Below are 23,042 nucleotides of genomic sequence, written 5' to 3' on the forward strand. Positions count from 1 at the left end.
GTTTTGTTCAGTGGGAATAAGCAGGCAAAGCAAAAATGAAAAATGTGTGATCACGCATTTCCCAATTAGCTTTGTTGTTTCTGCTTTTTCGTGCTTTGCGTTTGACGCTGTCACGAAATTGTGATTTTTCATTTCTATTCTATTGATGTTGTTTTGCGTTTTAGTGTTATTAGGGAAAACAATTTTCTAAAAATTTTGCCTGCTAATTTATTGTTGTGTTGCTACAGACAAAGTCATTTTACCGCATTGAAAAGCAGTAAGGTTCAATTAAATCGAATAGAAAAAAGAGACTTGCAGCACTTGTTGGTTGCACTTTGTGCTAGACAAATATTCGTTGTATTTTAGGAATGCATTGCGAGTAGAATGGGCTATAATTTTCTGATGAAAATTCCAATCAAAAGCACTATTTTCACGGTGTACGTATGTATGTAAGGGCAAGAATGAATACTACAACTTGTTGAGAAGGTGAACGCGTTCTTGAAAATATCTCACCTTTGGCCGTATATGAATACACTGGAGATTAAAAAATATATGGGAATTATTTTTTTTGCAGAAGTGTAATGTACTTTTGGTTAACAATTTGCTGAAAATAGGCACTTGGCACATTGACCTTAAAAATATATTATTGGTGCTTACATCCTTTTATGTTCGGTGTTTGACCGAGCACAAGGCTGATTTGTGGTGTGCTCCTTGATGCTTTTTTCACAAAAATGGAGGGACTTCAAGTTTTATGCCGCCTGTGAAGGGCAGATGTTTAGTTATGAGTGGTTTTTGCGTGGCAGAAATACGCTCGGAAATTTGCCACTGCTTGCCGTTATTAGAAAAAACTTTTTTAAATTTGGTGTTTTCAAGCACGATTTACTGGAGCTCATTATTCATTTAAAAAAAAAATATTTTTGTATTATAATTCTTTACTTATAATTAGTTTCTTTGTAAGATAAACCTTTGCGAAAGAAGGTGCAGATTGCTAGTAAATAAGCAAAATGTACTTACGCCTTCTCGACCGCCAGTTTCACCCTTCTGTCCTTTCATGCCCATATCACCTTTGGGGCCTAGAAGTCCAGGTCGTCCCTGCAAGCGATAAATTAGAATACGTTTAGTGATTTAAATATATAAAAATATGAAAAAATTATAGTGGAAATTTTTAAATTGCAAGCTTTTCCTTTACTATTCATAAAATGCTTCATTTCTTCGATTACGTGTATTTGGATGTCAGTAGAATGGCTTTCGCCTGCCATTCAGGAATATTTGTTCCATTTTCCTTCTAACAATATTCAATTATCAGCAAAGAAAACAAATTGTTTGCAAGTTCCGATACAAATTGTCCCAAACGGCCTGGTTTTGCCACAAAATAAAGGCAAATGTTGAAAAGTGAAATAAAAAGGAATTGCAAGCCACTCAAACGCAGTTCTAACGGCTGTGGTTAGTAGCATCAAAAAGTTTCCAACCAAACTAAAAAAGAAAGAGCTAAGTGAAAACAAGTTTCATGAATTCATTGTTGAAAGTGAAAAATAAATAAATCGAAAAATAGGTCGAAGCTGCCAGTAAATAAAAATATGAAAAAGAATAACTTCTGTACTGCTGCCCGGCAGCAAAGAAATTTTGAACTGGAGTAGTGCGGAATTATGCAATGGAGTTGCCGGTTTTAGTGGTTGCATTTGTTCCTGAGCCTCGTGCCTTAGTCTATTGTGGCAATGGGGGTGAAAGCGTCATGAATTTTATTGGAGAACTATGGCATATTCGGAGCACTTTAGCTGAATGTGAATTTGAAAGTTTGACTTGTAGCCGACAAAGTGTTTTGCAAATTAAATGTGTTGAAGCCGGCAGATGAGCAACGTGAATTTTTTGCTATATTTCCATCAGTGCCCAATGATCTCATATGTATGGTCCGCGTCAAATGAGGCATGAGATCAATAGTATAGTTATTTTTAAACTATGAAGGTTTGTTTCACATTAGTCGAATTGCAAAAAAAAAAATTAAAACAAATATAAAAAAATTTGTTGTTTAAATGTTTATTTAAAATAACACGTTTAGTGGAATTATACAAAAGAAAAAAAATAAAAAAAGAGATACAAAAAATTTTGTTGTTTACATATTTATTTAAAATAATGGTAAAAATCTGAATATTTTTAATTCAACTTACCGAGTGCCCGATATCACCCATTGCACCTGGTTTGCCCGGCGGTCCTATTTGTCCAGCTTGGCCCGGTTTGCCGCGTCTCCCGCGCATACCCTTCTCGCCCTTTTCGCCCTTGGTGCCATTCATAGCCATGCCTTCGTAACCGCCAGCGAAAAAGGCCTGCCCTGGCGGTCCTTCGGGTCCGCGATCGCCTTTCGGGCCGCTCAGGCCTCGCACACCTTTTTCGCCCTTCTCACCTTTGGAGCCAGGCAGGCCGGTCAAACCGTTCGACCCAGCTGGACCAGGCTCGCCGTTCAAACCGGGTGGTCCTTCATAGCCTTGTGGGCCACGCATTCCCGGCGGACCAGGTGGTCCGGCTGGACATTGACACTGTCCTCCCGCTGCAGCATTTGTACCGTTCAAAGAATTATCCGCATATACAACTTCACCGGGTGGACCAGGCGGCCCAATGGGACCCAATTCACCAGGTAGACCCCGATCCCCTTTCAGGCCAGGTGCACCTGGTGCACCTGCCATGCCCGGTACGCCTGGTTGGCCAGGTTCCCCTTTCTGACCGTTAGGGCCATGCACGCCTGGATGTCCCTAGAATGAGAAAATTTAAAAATTTTAATTTTTAAGGCTAGAAAAAAATTAGCTGTACATCTGTTCAAATACTTTTATATTCATTTGCTCGTTTTCATGCTCAACGCCGCATAAATCACCAAACAAGCGCTCACTCACACAACCATGCACGCTTATGTACATTCATATGTACATCAATAAATACATTTTCACATGCGTATGTATGTATGTAAATAGGTCTAATGTATTTATGAAAATCGATGCTTGGGAAAATGTGTTATTGTTATCATTTAACCTTACACACTCAGAAACACTCACTTGATTCCTCGCTCCCGTGTAATAATATCAACAAAAGCGCATTCCCTCCGCCCCCCCCCGCGCAACGTGTGTAATTTTCAAATTCAATTTTCCTCTTGCTTAAATCAAATCATCCCAAACACGCCACTCCGGTCAGGATATAACACAAATAAATGTATGCTCAAATTTCAAAGGGGACAGAGAGAGGACCGAGTACAGAATGTATGAGCACCGTACAGTTTTGCCGACAATAGAAAAAAACCAAAATTCATCATCCGCACACACTTGCGTACATAAATACACTTTTATGTGTCGAAATATAGTCGATGTATTTAAATATGTGTAGCAAATAACGTTCGTTAGAGAGTAAGTGATGGTAGTTTACATATCGTCCAAGTGCCATGATTCAAATGACTTGCCATAAATCCACACACGTCCGCTGCCTGGCAACTCATTTATACACATGCACCTATAAGTTGTTGTATGTATACGAGTATATAACTTATGCATTTACATGAGTATGTATGTAAACATCAATATGTGTGCTGGCTTGAATACGTAGTCAATTCTTCTGTCGTGCATCACACCAGCCATCCTATGATCCTTTCATCATCGTGAGAGTGTTTCTGCCTTGTTGTGCTATTTGTAGCGGTGGTTAGTTTACCTACACCAGGGTGCGGCGTATCAGCAAAGCCGACTGTACGTTGGAGTATAAGTGTTCACCTACATACATATGCATACCCCATTGCTCCTCCATTCACATCCATGTTTGCGTGGGTGATTTTGAAGGTTTCACATCAATTATTAATAACGAATTATTAATAAACCATATAAAGAAGCGCGATAACGCGGCAGCCAATAATGTTGCATCTACAGTCCCAAGCTCTGCAGTACTGGCAAGAGCAAATTTGATACTGCAATCAGCGTAAATCAAGAAATAAGATAATTTGTGATTGTATGAAGGCAGACATTTTTCTATACTAATATTATAAAGAGGAAAACTTTGTTTGTTTGTTTGTAACGAATAGGCTCAAAAACTACTGGACCGATTTTAAAAATTCTTTCACCATTCGAAAGCTACATCATCCACGAGTAACATGGATCATATTTTATTTTGGAAATAGGGCTCGAGATATAGGTCAAAACGTGGACCCGGGTAACCTTCGGATGTGTATGTACAATATGGGTATCAAATGGAAGCTGTTGGTGAATGCTTTAGTCCAGAGTATCTTTCATGCCGCTCCGTGACTAGGTTCTCGAGATATACACCAAAACGTGGACCCTAGAATGTGTTTGTACAATATGGATATCAAATTGAAGCTGTTGGTGAATGCTTTAGTTCAGAGTATTTTTCATGCCGCTCCGTGACTGGGGTCTCGAGATATAGGTCAAAACGTGGACCCGTACGTAACCTTTGGTTGTGTATGTACAATATGGGTATCAAATGAAAGCTGTTGATAAGTGCTTTAATACGGGGTAATTTTCATACCTATTGATGACTAGGGTCTGGAAATATATGCCAAAACGTGGACCCGCCATGTCTTTGAACCGAATTAAACCAAACTTACACACATTGTTAAGTAGGTATTGAAGATGATTTCCGTATAGTTTGAATACCTATTGGTAGATAGAGTCTCGAGATATAGGTCATAACGTGGACCCGGGTAACCTTTGGTTGTGTATGTACAATATGGGTATCAAATGGAAGCTGTTGGTGAATGCTTTAGTTCAGAGTATTTCCATCCGCTCCGTGACTAGGGTCTCGAGATAGAGACCAAAACGTGGACCCTAGAATGTGTTTGTACAATATGGATATCAAATGAAAGCTGTTGATAAGTGCTTTAATACGGGGTAATTTTCATACCTATTGATGACTAGGGTCTCGAAATATATGCCAAAACGTGGACCCGCCGTGTCTTTGAACCGAATTAAACCAAACTTACACACATTGTTAAGTAGGTATTGAAGATGATTTCCGTATAGTTTGAATACCTATTGGTAGATAGGGTCTCGAGATATAGGTCAAAACGTGGACCCGGGTAACCTTTGGTTGTGTATGTACAATATGGGTATCAAATAAAAGCTGTTGATAAGTGCTTTAATACGGGGTAATTTTCATACCTATTGCACATTGTTAAGTAAGTATTGAAAATGGGTTTCGTAAAGTTTGGTTGTAATTCGGAGAAGTGGCAACGGGTACAGCGTTCTTTTGAGCCAGCCATAATGTCGTTTACTTTTTTAACGCTTGGGGCGGAACTGAACTGTCAAATTGACAGTGTGAGTTACAATGTGTCAATATTTCTTTCTGATTTGGATGCCATAAGGAAAAAACGTAAGTGCAACATGTAAAAATTGTTTGTGAATTTTTTTGGAGTGGATTGTGGAACAGTGAATAATTTTTTACGAAATTTGAGAATTTAATGTGAAATCCGAATGAAATTATGTGTTCGTGGAAAAAACAATTTTTTCCGTTTTTTTTTTTTTTTTTGAAAAATATAAATGGATAATGGTTAAAAAAGCTGCAATGCTTAATAAAACATATAAATTGAAACGAAAAATTTATGGATGATCAGGAAAAAAGACGATTGTTTATTCATATGCGTTGATTTGAAATTTAAAAACAATCTTCTTTTTTCCTGATTTTCAATTTATATTTTATATTTACTCAAAAACAAATAGAAAGAGAAAAAATATTGCTTATGCCAAAGCGCTTGAATAAAGAATAAAGAAATAAATAATATGAAAACCATATATTTTCTGTTCTAAACCATATCTATTCTATTTTAGTGTGCCCAGCGAAGGGGGCCGGGTTTGCTAGTCGTTAAATATATGAATTATTTCTCAAAATACTCGTTCATGTATTACATAAACTTAAGGTAATTTATGGTTTTATAATAAAAAAAAAGAACTCAATAACCATCAAGCGTAAATTTGTTTAAAATAAATTGAATGATACTATAAATTCCTATTTATGAGGTAGCTCCATTGAACGGTAATCTGAAACTGTTATACGAGGTGTGGCAATGAAATAACAAGACGAATGCCAGGAAGCCAGTTACCGGAAGCAGTTTGGCGAAAGCAGTACATCCTTCTTTTCCATACAAATCAAAATAGCCACATCCTTCATGCGTATTTACAGTGCTTCACAAGAAAAATGTCACGCGTAAGAATAGAGCAACGAGCATTTAATCAATACAGAGCTTGCAAAAAATTTCGTACTGCCATATTTCGTACTGAACACGTTCCAATTTTTTTAGAAACCCTCCCTTTTAAAGGACTGCTTGTTGCATTTCTTTCGATATTCCTGTTATTGTGTACTTCCACTGAATTCTGAAGATCAGACCATTAGTCAACATTACTGGGTCGCGCTGAACTCCATGGAGAAAAGTAAGAAATTAGCCGAAATATTGAGGGCCATTCCGTATTGCTTGTGAAGAGGTTGTGAAGAATTTTACATAGGGATTTGGCTTACGTATCTAAAGGGCGATTTTTTAAGAGCCATAGGAAAGTTTTTCAAAAAAACTTACGTAAAATTCAAAAACAATGCATGACATTTTTATTTAAGTCGATAGTAGAGTCCATATAATTTAATGTTTGAATATTATTTCATGCAAATGTTGACCGCGACTGTGCTTCAAATGGTCCATCCAATTTCCAATTTTGGCATACTCTTTCCAATGTTTCGGCCGGTATCTCAAACATAAATGCTTTAATGTTGTCTTCCAATGCGGTAATTGAAGCAGGTTTGTCTGAATAGACATGAGCTTTAACATAGCCCCACAAAAAATAATCTGAAGGCGTTATATCGCACGATCTGGGTGGCCAATTGACAGGTACCGAACGTGAAATAAAATGTTCACCGAACTCGCCTCTCAACAAGTCCATTGTTATGCGTGCTGTGTGGCATGTGGCACCGTCTTGCTGAAACCACATATCATGCAAGTCAAGCTCTTGCATTCTGGGCAAAAAAAAGTTGGATATCATTTCACGGTAGCGCTCACCATTCACAGTTACGTTACGATTCGCAGCATCTTTGAAGAAGTACGGTCCAAAATCCAAAAATCCAAAATCGACAATTCTGCTTATTTACGTACCCATTGATCTAAAAATGAGCTTCGTCGCTGAACACAATTTTTTGATAAAAAATTGGATCTTCGGCCAACTTCCCAAGAGCCCATTCACCAAAAATTCTGCGTTGCGGTAGGTCGTCCGGCTTCAATTCTTGCACCAGTTGTATTTTGAAAGACTTCACACCTAAATCCTTTCTCAAAATTTTCCACGTTGTTGAGTAACAGAGGCCCAATTGCTGCGAACGGCGACGAATCGATAATTGATGGTCATCATTAACAGTGGCCGATACAGCTGCGATATTTTCTTCAGTTCGCACTCTACGTAAGCGTGTTGGTGGTTTGATGTCCAGTAATGTAAATTTGGTTCTAAATTTAGTCACAATAGCTCGAATAGCCACTTCAGTGGGTCGCTTAAACTGACAATAAAATGGAAGAAGCGCGCGATAAACTTTCTTAACAGAACACGAATTTTTATAATATAATTCAATGATTTGCAAGCGAAGTTCGTTTGTAAGAAGATTCATGGTTAAATTATAGATCAAACTGAAGATTTTTGACAGTGAAACGAACACGAAACGTGCGTCAGCTGTTTAAACCAACTGTTTAGAAAGATAATAACTAAAAAATTACCCGTTATAAAATACAGCTCGTGCAAGAATTCAAGCCAAATGACTATCATTTCACACATATTCGTTGATTAAGTTCATTTTAATGTATTATTCAGACTTATTAGAAAAAGTAGGTAAAATTGGACTGGGTCATTGCTCAATTAGTTTGTTATTAAAGTTTTAATAATAAATAAAAAAAAAATTATTAAAAAAAAATAATTGTGGAGTAATTCTATACTATTTGCATCTGGTGCTTCAAGCTGGTGCTGCCATGGCAGATTTGCAATTTTTGCAGCAAAATTTAAATGTTTAAATTATGTTCTGGAAATGAAAATTTTTTTTCTTACCAAGAAAATAACAATTTATACTTATAATATTTTATAGATTTTGGAATGTCGGTTTCTCGCGAAATAAGCTTCCTTAATTGGTTTTTCTTAAATTCGTTTTCTAAAATTTTCTTTTAGCGTTTCTCTGGATAAATTTGCCAGAATTATAAAATTTAGCATAGCTTTCTACTCCTGTAAATCAATGTGCGGCAAAAAATTGGGACTTAAGCCACAAGTTATACCTAAGTAAATTGAACGTACAACGTTGCGATTCTGCCAATGTTAACTCACGAATGCTTGGTTTGGTGGGAAGCTCTTCGGAAGAGCTATAATATCACTAAATTGGAGAGGATGCAAAGGAGTGCTAGTATTGCTGCCACCACAGAATATAGAACTTGTCCCAGTGTTGCCCTTAATGTCCTTTTGTACTTACTTCCCATCGACTTTTACGTTATTTCGATCGCTGATCAAAGTGTAATCAGACTAAAGGACTTTGTCCTTAGGGAACACTGGACGAGGGAGGTCTTAACATTTTTTTCGATAGTCAAATTTCGATCAAGCCTCTCACGATGCCTGGTCTATATCCAAACTGGTAAACTACTGTAAGGAGGAGATCAAATCTCTTGGGTATGCAGTGTGCCAGGACATTGAAATATAAAGCGAAATTAAATTACTGATGAGCTTGCCAAGAACGGTTCGTCTGAATTGGTCTCAGAGGTCTCTTATTCAGACCCTTGACTGCTATTAAAAGGGAATCGAACAAATTATCAAAAAAGCACAGGTCAGATGGAGCTCAATTTCTTGGTGTGCTATTTCGAAAATAATTTGGCCCAAGTGTAATAGATGAAAGACCCAGAAAGTTCTGAGGACTCCGCGCCTTAAATTTCCAAACTGGTAGCTATATTACAAAGTTAAGTTTACTATTCAATCCCCATCACTGAAGCATTCTCTGTAAATGTCCGGGTTTGGCAGCTGGACGGTTAAGGTCACAGCCTGGGGTAGTGGTCTAACCTAAATGCCGTCAACCTTCTCCGTTACATTAACTGCTCTGGTTGGCCGCAGATATCTGCTCGTTGGAGGTCTCAAAACGGTATCAAAATGACCCTTTAGTGATACTTGGGGAGGGCCAATCTGTACTTCAACCATTTCACCTACGAACGACGCAATTTCTTTGATGGACGTTTAATTTAATTACTGGTTCTCCCCTTCTTGTTGCACAAAGACTTTCTGAATAAAATCGCAATATATCTATGTGAGTGTGGGAGCAAGGAAATGTCGATGAATTTCTAATCACTTATAAATTGCAAAATATATTTTCGTTGTTGATATAAAATAAATAACGCTCAGTACTGCGAGTTAAAAAAAAAATAAGGGGACAATTTATATTCCGCAATAATGTAGTTTTAAGTACCAAACAATAACAACAAGAGTAGAAATGGCAAAGTAATATGTATTTGCTGAGAATTGCATTTAAAGAGCCACAGAATAGCTTACGAGTGCCAAGCAAGAGCTGGAAGTGATGAATGAGTGTATCTCAAGTGCGCTGCTCGCTACGCGCTATGGTTTCAAAAAGTCATAAAAACTTTTTATGCGAATAAGACACAATCATTTAAACACACGCTCAAAGACTGAGTCAAATCATAATAAACGCTTGATCAAATGGGGTGGATGAAAAAAAGTAACCAATAATAAACCATAAATCGCTTTTAATGGTAAAGCTATGAACTAAACAATGGAAAAAAGTTCGGAATTTGACAGCGTAAAGCGCAAAATGCAAGCAAAATTACACAAATTTGTGTGGGAGCATAGAAGCTGTGAAAGCAATTTGAATTGATTTGTGTTTGGGTCAGTTGATAAAAAGTTATGACAAACTGATATTCGAGCGCTGGCTTGCGGAAGCAATGAATCGTTCGATTTGACAATGGCTCAATGGATGAGCGATGAGACAAAAGCAAATTACAAACTTTGCTCTTATGACCAATATTTATGTCAAGTTTAAAGTGCGTATAAAAATTGAAATCAAGGAAAAATATTTACTTTCGTTCAAACTATAACTGGAGCAACATTCCCCAATCGAAGCTCATCAGTTGATCCATGATACTTCTCAGACGGAAAAAGAGCTTCGGAACTAAACTAGCCATGGTAGAGCGAGTTAATAGGCTATTTCTACGTTCAGTCAATAGAAATCGCCAGGACTTTGTGGTATAGCCTTGTCTATTACTGCAGCAGAAGATCAAATATTCAGCCAAAGTATATACAGCACCTTTTCTGCTGGATTGTATACGTAAAAGGGGCAGAAGTGAATGGAGTATTTTTACTGAAGCCACGGAAACCAGGACAAATAGTAGACATTAAACAATTAGCCTCAGTTGTTTCTTTCTTAAAAAAATGTAGAAAATCCTGGATCAACGCATTATAGAGGTAAATCTGAAGGACCGATATCTCAGCATGAACCAGTTTGCGTACCAATCGGGCAAAGAGACTGCAATGCAAAGCAATACTATAAAAGTAGAAAAGACTCTAAAGTCTAGTCCCTGCACGCTTGCATTGCCCTCTCGGGAGTTTTCGGGGTCACACGTCTTATTAAGCAGCGCAATAAGCCATGCTCAACGGGTGCACAAATCTTAGTCTTAGTCACTGGGTGTTATTCATGCTCGCAACGAGAAAACTCAAGGATGAGCAAATGAAGGGACACAGATCAATAATGGCCGAGGATGCTCTCATGGAGTGCACTCCCTCCTTTTATGTAAGAACAGGTTATAGACAAACGCCTATACATGTTGAATGACCAAGAGTTTCACACACAGGATTACACACCTCAGGGAAATATGGGCGTTTCATTCAGAAATGGTGTGACAATAAAGGAGATTCTATAAGTACAAAAAAGATTCATTAACCCTAAGAAGGTAACTTTTCATGATAAAACCGACTTTAGGGAATACAAGAATCAGAAATTTCTAGAAAGCAACATATGTAGGTGTGGTGCGAGATAGAACTCGCTTCTGGAATACTCAGTTGGATGTCGTTACCAAAAAGGCCATAAAAATAACTTCCCCTTAAGCCACAGGAAGTGGATTTTCAATGTAATGGTTTACCAATTTTAACGTATGGATGCTTGGTTTGGTGGGAGGCTCTTCCGAGGGACTGTAATATCACAAAACTGGGGAGGGCGCAAAGGATTGCATGCTTTGGCATAACCGAATAATGTAAAACTTGCCTCAGTGCTGCCTTCAATGTCGTTTTGCACTTATTTTCCATCGACTTTTACGTTATTTCCATTGCAGCTCAAAGTGCAATCAGGTTAAAGGAATTTGGCTTCTGAAAGCAATCCCTCAAGGGACATGGTGGCATTTCTCCCAAATTCGAATAGATCTCTCTATCCGCAAACTAGAGTTTGAAGGTCATGCTAAGTCAATCTTTCCAAATAGGCAGGATTGGATCGAGGGTAAAGTCTGCACCGAAGCTTGCACTACTGTTTTAACTGACGGTTCCAAGATGGAACCGGAGTCGGAACAGGGGTTTTCACTAAATCAGCCAATTTATCTTTATTCTTTATAGTACCGAATACTTTATTTTTCAGACATGCAAAATGCTTAGGGAATGTGGGACAGAGTGAGATGTTAAAATTTTCTCCGATAGCCAATCCGCGATAAAGGCTCTGACTACGCCATGGTGCAGAACGAAACTAGTAAATTTCTGTAAGGAAGAGATCAAATCTTTTGAGTGTGCAGGTAACATTTCTCTGATCTAGGTTCCAGGACATGGGAACATAGAGGGAAATGATATTGCTGATTAGCTTGCCAGAAAGGGACTCAGAGCCCTCCAACCAGGTCAGCAGCATCCCCCTGATAGTTGTTAAAGGGGAACTGCAAACATTATTTCTCAGGAAAGGATGGAGCTGGGAAACACTTTGGCCCCAGTACAATACACAGAGGGCTCAGAAAGGCCTTTAAACTCCAGGCCATTTAATTTCCAAACGTGTACCTATGCTTACCGGTCACTGGATGGTCGCCTATATACATATATATAATATATATATATATACGTGCACACTCTTTTTGGGTGTTTGGCCGAGCTTCTCCTCTTAACTGCCACAGTGCGTCTTGATGTTGTTCCGCAAATGGGGGAACCTATAGTTTCAAGCCGACTCCGAACGGTAGATATTTTTATGAGGAGGTTTTTCATGGCAGAAATACATTCGGAGGTTTCCCATTGCCTGTCGAGGGGCGACCGTCTTTAGAAAATGTTTTTCTTAATTTTGGTGTTTCACCGAGATTCGAACCTACGTTCTCTCTGTGAATTACGAATGGTAGTCACGCACCAACCCATTCGGCTACTGCAGTCGACTTATCATATTGGCTTACATCAATAAACAACCTTTTCTGTTAAAATTGCGTTTGCTGTAAACTTTTCAGACAGTCCTGTCCTAACATGCGACTAATAGGCAAATTTCTTTACAATGTTCGCCAGTTGAGACTAGGAGTTGCAACTTGACACTTGTTTAATCCCTTTACTGATTTTGTTTACACGGTTAAAGTAGACTGAATGTAAAGGTTTTTGTATTTAAAAATTTGGCAACAATTTAGTAAAAGAATACCTATAAGATCATAATTTAGAGTTTTTGCTTTACTAAGAAAGTGAGCCAACGAATAATATTTTAGTAACCCAAAATAATTGTGATCCCACTACTTGCTTGTGCAAGTTATTACTCTTCTGTAAGTAATTGACCAAAATAAGCAGCCAAGCATTAAAAGAAATTCGTTAGCAACTAGCCGCCAACATGGCATATGAGTAACTTTTATGTATGCAAAACATTTTCAAAGCACACCAATGAAAAGTTAGCAACAAATTTCCGTAAATTAAAGTTTAGTTACTTTTGAAGAAAGTTTAATGTCATTTTCTAACTTGTCACTAACATGCCAAAGTGCACACAAGCGTACAAACAAGCAAATTTGTAAATGCATAAAAGCAAGTGCTTATGTGTGTGTGTATTTCAAATGCGTTCGGATGTGCGTGTGTGTATGTGCATGCGTGTGTTGGTTATAGTTATTACTCGAACCAGCAATGTCGGATTGCCATTTTAATTTACATGCAACTGCCATCAAAATGTTTACAACAGCAACGGCAACAAAAACACCTGCTACTGCAACTGCAACAGCAACGTACACCGTTAGCTACACGCACTAACAAAAAATAAAAACAACATCCCAGCAAACTTTAATGTTGGCAATGAAGTTAGGCTGCAGTTAGTAGTTTGCTTTATGCTGCGGCCTTGGTATGCCGTGTTGCTGTTGATCCGCTGTATGCATGTTGCAAGTTGCAGGTTTCGCTTGCTCTGAATGACTTGGTGTAGTTTGACGAATTGAATGGCTGTGGGCTGAATGTTGCGTTTGCAGTGGAAACTTATGAATTTAGTATGGAATACTTTTCATTTTATGTAGTACGTAGATATGTATGGGTGAGCATGCAATGGCAGTGTGCAACAGTGAAAAGCGGCATACATACACTTGCATACTTATTGGCGTTCACGTAAATGCAAGAAGGATGTGCTCAATTCGGTTCGGACCGAACTTCAAATACTTGATCACATTTTAGTAAAATTAAATTGATCTGACCGCGATAATGTGAGTTATACGTTGCAACATCAGAGAGACGAACGGATTTGATTATTATATTGATTATTAATCGGACGTGTTTCCCATCGCTCTGCATTTCTTTTTTTCTAAAGTGGTTTTGTTATTAAATGAAATAACATTGTAGTGTCGATCTCAATCAATTATAAGGCAGTGACTTTGAGCTATACTAGGAGCAATCTTAGTTATAGTCTGAATTAAAACCACAAAAAAGTAAAAGTTAAATAAATATCGTCAGGAAGATGTAGATTTTTTGCTTTCATCTGATAAACCGTAGATGTTCATCTATTCGATTTCAAACTTTATTCCTTCCTCCGTTCTCAGTAAAAAATAATGAATGTGAGAGTACAAATATGTATAATAATAAGCAGCAGATTACATTTCTTGCTGTTGTCAAAGAAATAGCTGCGCTTAGAACAAAAACTGATCGCATACTATCTACTGTAAAAGTCCTACATGACCAAAAAAAAAAACTATTGTGTTATAAAAATCAGATGATCTCATTGCAGAAACTCGCTCTTTACACTCTAAGAATGAAGTCAAAGATATCGCGCTCTCCACACTAACTCTTGAGGTAAGAAATCTCAAAAACTTTGCTATTAATTCTGCCAATATTCTCGCCAGTGCAAATAAAAATAAATTGGTAAATGATGCGAACACTTCGCTCTCTCCTCTTTCTGTTCGGTGTCCGCCTGCTCAGATGACCTCATTGCAGAAACTCGCTCTTTACACTCTAAGAATGAAGTCAAAGATATCACGCTCTCCACACTAACTCTTGGGGTAAGAAATCTTAAAAACTTTGCTGTTAATTCTGCCAATATTCTCGCCAGTGCAAATGAAAATAAATTGGTAAATGATGAGAACACTTCGCTCTCTCCTCTTTCTGTTCGGTGTCCGCCTGCTCACAATGAGAACAATACGCTGAATACGCTCTGCTGCTGCATCTAAGCCTGCGTCGCCAACCTCTGATATGTTAAAAGTAACTACAACTGGCGATATACGTAATTATGAAAAAGTGGGCGTGGCTCGGCTAATTTCTATTTATGGGCTCATAATTTGTAACAGATCCGCATAATTTCGCTTCTTTCATAATAGAGATATCACCTTTTTTCTACTTTTATAAATATTATCATTGTATGTAAGGTGGGCGACCGATTTCACCTATTTCGAATATTTTAACCTATATTCGAGTTTGCATAGACATTGACGACAAACATCGACTCCTCGCATCATTCTAAGCACTCTGCTCTAAATATGTCTATTATCTAGATTCCCTTATGCTGTTACATACAGACCTTATGTGAACAAAATTATAATACCCTTGTGCATGAATGGACGCGGGTATAACTATTTGAAATATGTCCTCATCCAACCTCGTCCGCTGCCTTGCAAATATGACGAAACACATAAAAGTTTTGCGCGCCAAGTGCTGACAGATATGTCTATGAGCCACTCAACCACTCTGATTGCCGTTCAGTCGTGCTGCCAGTCCAAAATGCCACATGTTAAGTACTTTATTTACAAAATGCAAAAAGCGTAAACAAAACCGAAAACGAAAACATAAGGCATTAAGATCCATATGCTTGAACTATTCAAAAGCAGAGTGAACTGTTTATGTTATGTGTTTGGGAGTTAGAGCCTTGTGTGTACATGAATGCAATAACGCTGCTCGTATTGACGCTGTTGACGGTTTGATGAAATGTGCCATGAAATATGCAAAAGTGCGCGAAATTTTGTTGTTTCATGGAAGTTTTAATACACGACTGACATGAGTTTTGCATTAATATTGCCTACTACAACGGTCTTTAGGCGCACAAATGAATGTCGATTATTTTGAAATGCTTTAAAAGCAAAAAATGCCTAAAACGGTTTTTGCAAGAACTTGTACATATATGTCAGCGGGCATGGTTTGTGCAATGGGCTCTTCTCAAAACCATTTCATTTAATGGCTACGAAAGCCCATTGTTATGCTCAGGAGTATTACCATAATAAGCCGTGTGCTCGTCTGTGAGTGTCCCTGTAAGTTACGTTCAGCGAGTGTTGGCCAAAGAGCAAGAGAGATAAGAGACAAGAGAGAAGGTGATCTACTCCGCCTTCACCTTAATCCCAGTTATATATTTCAACTCGATTTCTTACGTTTTCGTCTGCTTTTCCGGTATCATGGAATACCACCATATTCCGAGGTTTAGTATAGATTGGCGATGTTTGTCGAAGAAACTGAGAAGCCTTTTTTTAGGCAGTACAAAATACAAGTCACTTTTACCTAGGAAGCGAATAGCGTAGTTATGGTCAAATATATTTTCTTCTTCTTCTTTTTGACTGGCGTGATAAAAGCTTAAGTGAGTTTAACCCGTCGTTTCTTTCTCGTGTTAACCGACGCCAGTTGAAAATACCAAGTGAAGTAAAGCCCTTCTCCACCTTAATCTTCCCTTGCTATAACCAGTTAGTATTGCATCGAAAATTTTCAGGCCTGGAGCGTTTTTATCAGTTAGAAGAAGTAAAGTTCATACAGTTCATCATTCCATCGCTTGCGATATTTGCCGTCGCTAACGTACAAAGGTCCAAAAATCTTCTGCAAAATCGATCTCTCAAACACTCCTAGAAACGCTTCATTGGATATTGTCATCGTCCAAGCTTCTGCGCCACACCATAGGATGGGCTTGATGATAGCCTTATAAATTGTTAGTTTTAGGTCAAAGATTTGCGTGACCTAATAGTCATATAACCTTTGTCTGTCATCCTAAGCAGACAGACAAAGAAATTGGTGATTTAACTCCAAGTACATGAAAGTCTAGATTAGAAAAAGTCTCCTAATAGAGGCCAATGAGTTCCAATGTACTTCAATTCTCTTTAACAATGAACATTGGTACATATACATGTATTCCTTTGAAGAAGGTTTGGAGTACATAATGCACTATATATTTTATAAAATTTCATTACAAATTCATGGTGAAAGATGTCAAAGGTGAGCCATAATTTGGCTCTAAGCGAATTTGATAGAATCAGCTGATGGTCTGACATAGCCGGGGTTAGAAATCGGTTTGTTTACGAAAAAAACTAAGGGTGTGTGATTAATATACGAAAAAATCGGGGGGAAAAAATGGTTGGATGTTTCTCCCAAGGCTCAATTCCTCTGCAGCGTTTTCTCGCGTTTACGTCAGAAAGGAATAAAGTGCACTGAGTGAGTTACTGTTAACTATCACTAACTCTAATAGTTGCACAGTTAGTTTGTATTATTAACTCCTGATTTAGTGAGAGAAAAAAATCGATGTATTCCAATAGTGATAGTGAGAAAATACGATTGATATTAAAAGTAGAAATGGCCCAGTTAGTGCTTGAAGAATAGTTTACCCTAATAATTCCTGGATGTCACTACCAGTCCATCTATCTATCTATTACGCTTATGTAGTTGAAATTTTCTTAAACTAATTATCAAAATATTGAAAATAGTGAAAGTAATTTAGATTACGATTTAGATTACAAATCAAGTACTGATAGAGAGAAATGATTTAAGTATACTAAAGGGCTTTCTAATAACAGGTGATACAGGTAAATGGGTTGCACTATCGAGAGATGATTAACCGTTTTATCTCTCGACCTTGTGACTTTTTTCTTTGGGGCGACGTGAAAGAGAAGGTCTACGCCAACAGCCCATGGCAATTCAAGATCTCAAAGATGTAATTCGTGCGGCTTTCGAGGACTTAGGGCCGCCACTTTGCAATTCGATTATGGATCCTTTATATTAAAAAATAGCATTTTTCTTTGAATATCAAAATAACACCCCTTATTGGAAAACCCTTTATATATACATGGTACGAGTGCGGTATAAGCGGAATCGAGTAGTTGAAAATTTCCCAATTTTAAAGCTTATCGGGGCCAAAAATTTAGCCCACAAGTCCCATCTCTGACTCATGTCCGCGGAAGTTTTATGACTCGTGTCTTAAAATGTATATTGTTTCCAAATATATTCTGAAATTAAACGAAATCGGAAATATGATCTACTTTTTTTCTTTCCTGAAAAGTTACCAAATCAGACTTAGGCGTTTTTTCTTCTCAGCCCAGGTTTATGTATTGCGTGTTCTAGACAATAAAGGTATGTTGTAGACTTCATGCTAATGATATGTCTAATATAGGAATTTATGTCATGCATGGGGAAGCTCGTGAAATGACAGACGTCAATTATGTCATTACCAATGAAATAAGAAAGGCATTTGGACAGAAAGAGTATGGGAGCGATCATATTACAGTAACATTTTGAAAAAAAATTATGTGAAACCAACAATTCTAAAGAGCCCATATTTTCTTTAATTATAATTAATTATAATTATACGCATGATAATCGAGCAAATGCGTGGTATCAAAGTTTGAATATCTTACGTAAACGTACGCCCGTATCAGCTGACACGATTAAACTAATGAGAGCCCCATGTAAATCAATTCTCACCACAGTTGCGTTCCGTAGTATCATAGATCGTTGTTTCATCGTGTCAGCTGATATGTGCCTTCGGTGAGTGTGGGCACCATATATTAGAGGTCGGCAAAGCTTGCTCGTGACAGCAGTACACTCAATACACGTATTCTTATGCTGAAAACAGAGAACGACATAAACGCAGTCCCCTGTCAGCTGTTACGATCAAACTAATGAGAACCACATGTAAACGAAACATTCCTTGCTTCCGTATCGTAGTATAGTAGATTTTATTTCACGACATTTCAAAATTCCCATAAAACCCTGGCAGCTGATTGCTCTCTCACCACACAATGTTGCCAAGCAGTACATTTCGAAATCATTTACAAAATAAACTCAGAAAAATTATAATTTTTATTAAAATAACTTAAAAATACTGTTGAATAATGCTAATTATGGATAAATGAACTATTTACATTTGTTGGTTTTTGGCTTTGGTTTATTAAACAATAAAAAATTGTAACTGATAACGCGGATGTGTGAAAAAGTGTGTAAGCAAAAATATCAATGGCAACATTGTGTAGATACAACCAAACACATACACACACAAACCGATGTATTGTGTAAATATGTAATTAAAAGAACGCAGTTGTTCTCACGGGATGAGTTTTTGTGCTCGTTAGGGGTTGCGGTAAGGGACTGCGTACGTCGTTCACTGTTTTCAGCATTACGCTCTTCAAATCAGTCATTGTTCTGACCATACTTATTCAGCCTTATAATGCAATTCATCGTAGATTGTTTTTCGTAGAAACTAAGAAATTGTAACCATATAATTCGAATAACTCCGAACGTACATTCGAAATTCGTAGAGTGACATTCACCGAATACACTCGTTAAGTCAAATCGCAGAGTTTCGTACAATTTTTCTGCGACGACGTTAGACTAACGGACAAAAATTAGAACGAGTAAAAAAAAAGAATATTTAAAAGGAAACAAATAAAAACACTGTAAAATCTAAGTCCTATATTAACTTAACTATAAATAAAAAGAATGTTTTGAAGTATGTATAGTATATGCACTTTTATATGACTTTCACAGGTGTAAAGTTGTAACAACACGGCAGCGTATGCCACTTTGTTAGAGCTAATAAAAGAGATATTAATCGTGGCATTGATACTGTAGTAGCCCCTCCGGTTGTAGTAGAGGAATATTTCTTCAGTGGAGAAAATAATTTTCATGTGCGTCCCATCCACACACAAAATGATGATTCTGATAGAATTCCATCTTGGTTTGTCGTTTTTCATTGGCACTCATGTTGAGATTTAAGCACTGAGGGCACAATCGTGTTTGTAGTGACACCAATATGCCCTTTAGTACATAGCTAAATGTCGACTGCCCGCAACAAACCATAAAAACAGAGGATAGTCGGAGGACTGCACGACGACCTCGCTGAGCTTGCGCTGTCTTCAATAAAACTCAAAACACATGTAAATGCAGCTTTATTTAAACGGTAACTTTTGATAAACCGTTTTTAGTAAAATTTTTCTTTAACAAAAAGGCGAGCACTTACATTCGTCCATATCGAAAGGGCTGCTTGCATCTCTCAATATTTTTCGCTCATTTTAGAGACTCCTTTTGCTTCTTTCACTTTCCTTCAAGGAATACATTTTAATTTGAAAATTCAACCAACTTGACAAAAACTTAAGGATTATTTGCTAAATTGTATTGTTTACATTGAAGTAAGCTGTTGTCGAAATATTAAAATTTCACATTTGAGTTTGGCAGCACTTTTTTCGTGTTCACATGAAGCCCACGATTACAATTTTTTCGTATTCGTAGTAGACATTCGTATTCGAAGATTTTCTATGATGGATTCTATGATAGGGCTGATTATCTATGGTATGCGAAACTCTTTCATTTTGAGAGATAGCGCGCCCATGAGCTCGTTTCCAAATTTGGCACATTTCACACATTATGGGATGATGAACAGCTGATAGGCGAAATGGCGGGCTACCAGAAGAACGCGCCAGAAATAACTGACGAAAATAGTTCGTTTTTGCTTAATATGATGCAATTGAAATGTTTATAATTATTTTTCTTTAAATTAATTCGATTGAAACGTAATAATTTAAATTATCCTAATCCTAGTTTTTGTTTAAAAAATGCCCTCTCCATTTTTTTCCGGTGTGACATTACTGACGAATGTTATGAAAAATGCACATTTTTCAGCGCTCTCACGAGAAAAAGAGTTTCGTGTCTTCTATTGATCTGACACCAATGAAACGACATAAGCAGAGGCTGGTAATTTTCTTTTGCTACAGATCTACTGTAACATACTCGGATATATGAGTACAAGCATTGAAAAAAAAAACAAAATTCAAGTGAAATTTAGTTAACAGTGTGTATTCTCAACGCAGAGAATTTTCTTTTAAGTCATTATCACTTTTTTCTTCCACGTACTTTTGCGAACAAATTTTTTAAAATTTGTTTGTTCCAAGCAAAGAAACTGAAAACCAGAAACTGTCCTAAGAGTATAAATACAAGGCGGCGCAAAATTAATCGTCCAATTTTGTTTTTGAATAACTTTTTTACTAAATAAAAAAAATTATTTCTAGTGATGAGGAAATTTTTTATTTTGACCTTTAAGCGCTCAATTGCCTGCCTGTTTGAATATTGCAACTGACTTATTCACAAGTGTCAAATATGATTGACGTACGACGCCAGTTGCAAAAATTATGAGTCTTCCAATAAGGCTATTAGTTTTGCGCCACCTTGTATTAACTCTGAGTGAACTACGTTTTACGGCTTCTTTGTCGTGAATTTATTTTGTTAAAAATAAAATAGTATGAAGTGCAAATAGTAAATAGTAAGAAGTTATTCCAGAGTTGTACTAAAACAGCACTAGGATACACTTTTTTCTCTTAGTTACTGCTTAATGCCATTGCTTTTTTGGCTTTTACGCTTATCTGAGAGTTGTTTCATTCCCCACTATGATGCAGGAATTTTTGAAAATGAATTCGGAAGATTCTCAAAATATTTTTTTATGTACCTCTAAATAGTATTTATCCCTATATTAAAATTTTATTTCAAGCTTCAGTTTTATATATATTTGTGTAGTAAGGATGAAGAGCACGCGACGCAAGGATGTAAGTGTTAAACAACACTTTCTTTACCAACATAATTGCGTTTATGCCCGAAAATTGTCATAATCAAATATTTAAATTTCAATTCGTGTCAACTAAGTTTGCGTAAACGAAGTGCAATAATTTAATGTTTACTTAATTTTAAAAAATTAACAACTGCCACCAAGTGGCGCAGGAATAAAGACAAACCTAAATCTCTACCGTTCCAAAAACAAACAAAAAATATTGCGGGTGGAGCAACGAATTAAACTTTAAACTTTCCAAAAAGTGAAATAAATAACGTGACAAAGGTCAAATAAATCTTCCTCCATGATGTCGCATTAAGATTGAGATGTCACAACAGCTGGGGGATTTTTTTAGAACGCCCTAAGCATAAATAACTAGTGGAAGGCTACGGCTAGGAACGAAAAAGTTGTGCACGGAAAAAATGAAATATTTTATAAATAGCAGCAGTTAAAAGCTGTGGCCAACAAAATTCTCTACCACGGACAAAAAATTACCAGATAAGCAAGTAACCATAATAATTGCGAGTGGCAAGCATATTTGACCAAAAGCTCTTAGAAGAACCAAGCAAAAAGTCAAAACAAAGAAGGCGTGAAAATACATTAAAATATGAAGCATACGAGTATATCTAGGCACTTCTGAAGTGGAAGCAAAGCTAACAACTGCAAGTCAACTCACGCCCATTTAGTGAAACTTAAGAGCTGCAATGATTATTATGGCATTGTGTGGTGGCTGTGGTAACCGCAAGAGAGACGATAATAGCACTGACAAATGTATACAGCTAAAGCCGGTACGAAATGTTTTCTACTTTCAGAGAAAAAGTATATATTTTGCCAGCAAAAGCGAGGAAGAAAAATCGTAAAGAATTCAACAAAAACCAAAAACAAAGTAAATTTCAAAACACTGCCTATGCCATTGTGTTTGTGTTTATGTGTATCTGCACTTGTGTCCTTGAAGAAAGCATGCGAAGTGCCTACAACACCTGCCAGCAATCAAGCGCGTCTCAAGACAATGCTAGATCACAAATGACAGTTGCTCTCCACCAAAGGGCGAGTTAAACCAGAAATGTTGGCGCTAAAGTAGAAACAAAACATAAAAATAGCAAAGTAAACGGAACATTAAAAGGCCGTAAAAGTTAAAATGAAAAGCTCATTTGGATAATAAACACACGCACTCCACAGATATATTTGAAGTGGTGCGTGGTTGTGCAGATAAAGCCGCACAGGCGTATGACGCATTGACACGTACACAGGATAAGGGCTTATTTTTCTCACACAACCATACAGGGTATCTATTAAGATATTTACATAGCAAACCTTCCTAAATTGAAAATAAAATGTTAAATCTTGAGACCAGTGAAAATAACACACGGGAATAATTCAGTTAAATTCATTATCCAGACTAAAGGATGGAAACAGATTTGTTATTTGTTTTATAATTTTGTGTTGTGAATATCCAACCCAACAACTATTGGCTATATTTTAGCATTAAATATGCAGATATAAAAAATATAAATTTTATACATAAAATTTGAGCCAAAGACGAGTGAAACTATGAGAGAAAAAAGAGTTATTTCATTGATTTTATAGGCATTATCGACATTTTTTTAACACCAAAAATGTCTGAAAGGAATTGGTGGCCATCTACCGATCACCGCTTTCCTGATACTTATTAGACCCAATTTCAGGTTCATGGCCATTAACCAAGCCTTGATCCTACTTACTGAATCACTGGTAATACTCACTGTATATTACATGGATATTTCCACTATTATCATCGCGATGTTAGCCGCGAATCTGATGGCTTTTGTAATTTTTTCCAATTATTCTGGTAATATAACTAAGCCTTATTT

General features: G+C 37.1%; 1 protein-coding gene across 1 annotated transcript in view; it reads right to left on the reverse strand.

Moving 5' to 3' along the window:
- Window positions 1-23,042, reverse strand: part of LOC129241509 (collagen alpha-1(XV) chain-like) — a 227,317-nt gene that overhangs the window by 188,510 nt on the left and 15,765 nt on the right. Inside the window, exons 2-3 of the mRNA XM_054877885.1 lie at window positions 2,145-2,723; window positions 994-1,071 (exon numbers count right to left, since the gene is read on the reverse strand). Of these exons, the coding sequence (XP_054733860.1) occupies window positions 994-1,071; window positions 2,145-2,723 (657 nt within the window). The remainder of the gene's footprint in view (window positions 1-993; window positions 1,072-2,144; window positions 2,724-23,042) is intronic.

Source organism: Anastrepha obliqua, chromosome 3 (genome assembly GCF_027943255.1).
Source record: "Anastrepha obliqua isolate idAnaObli1 chromosome 3, idAnaObli1_1.0, whole genome shotgun sequence".
Classification (NCBI taxonomy): Eukaryota; Metazoa; Arthropoda; class Insecta; order Diptera; family Tephritidae; genus Anastrepha; species Anastrepha obliqua.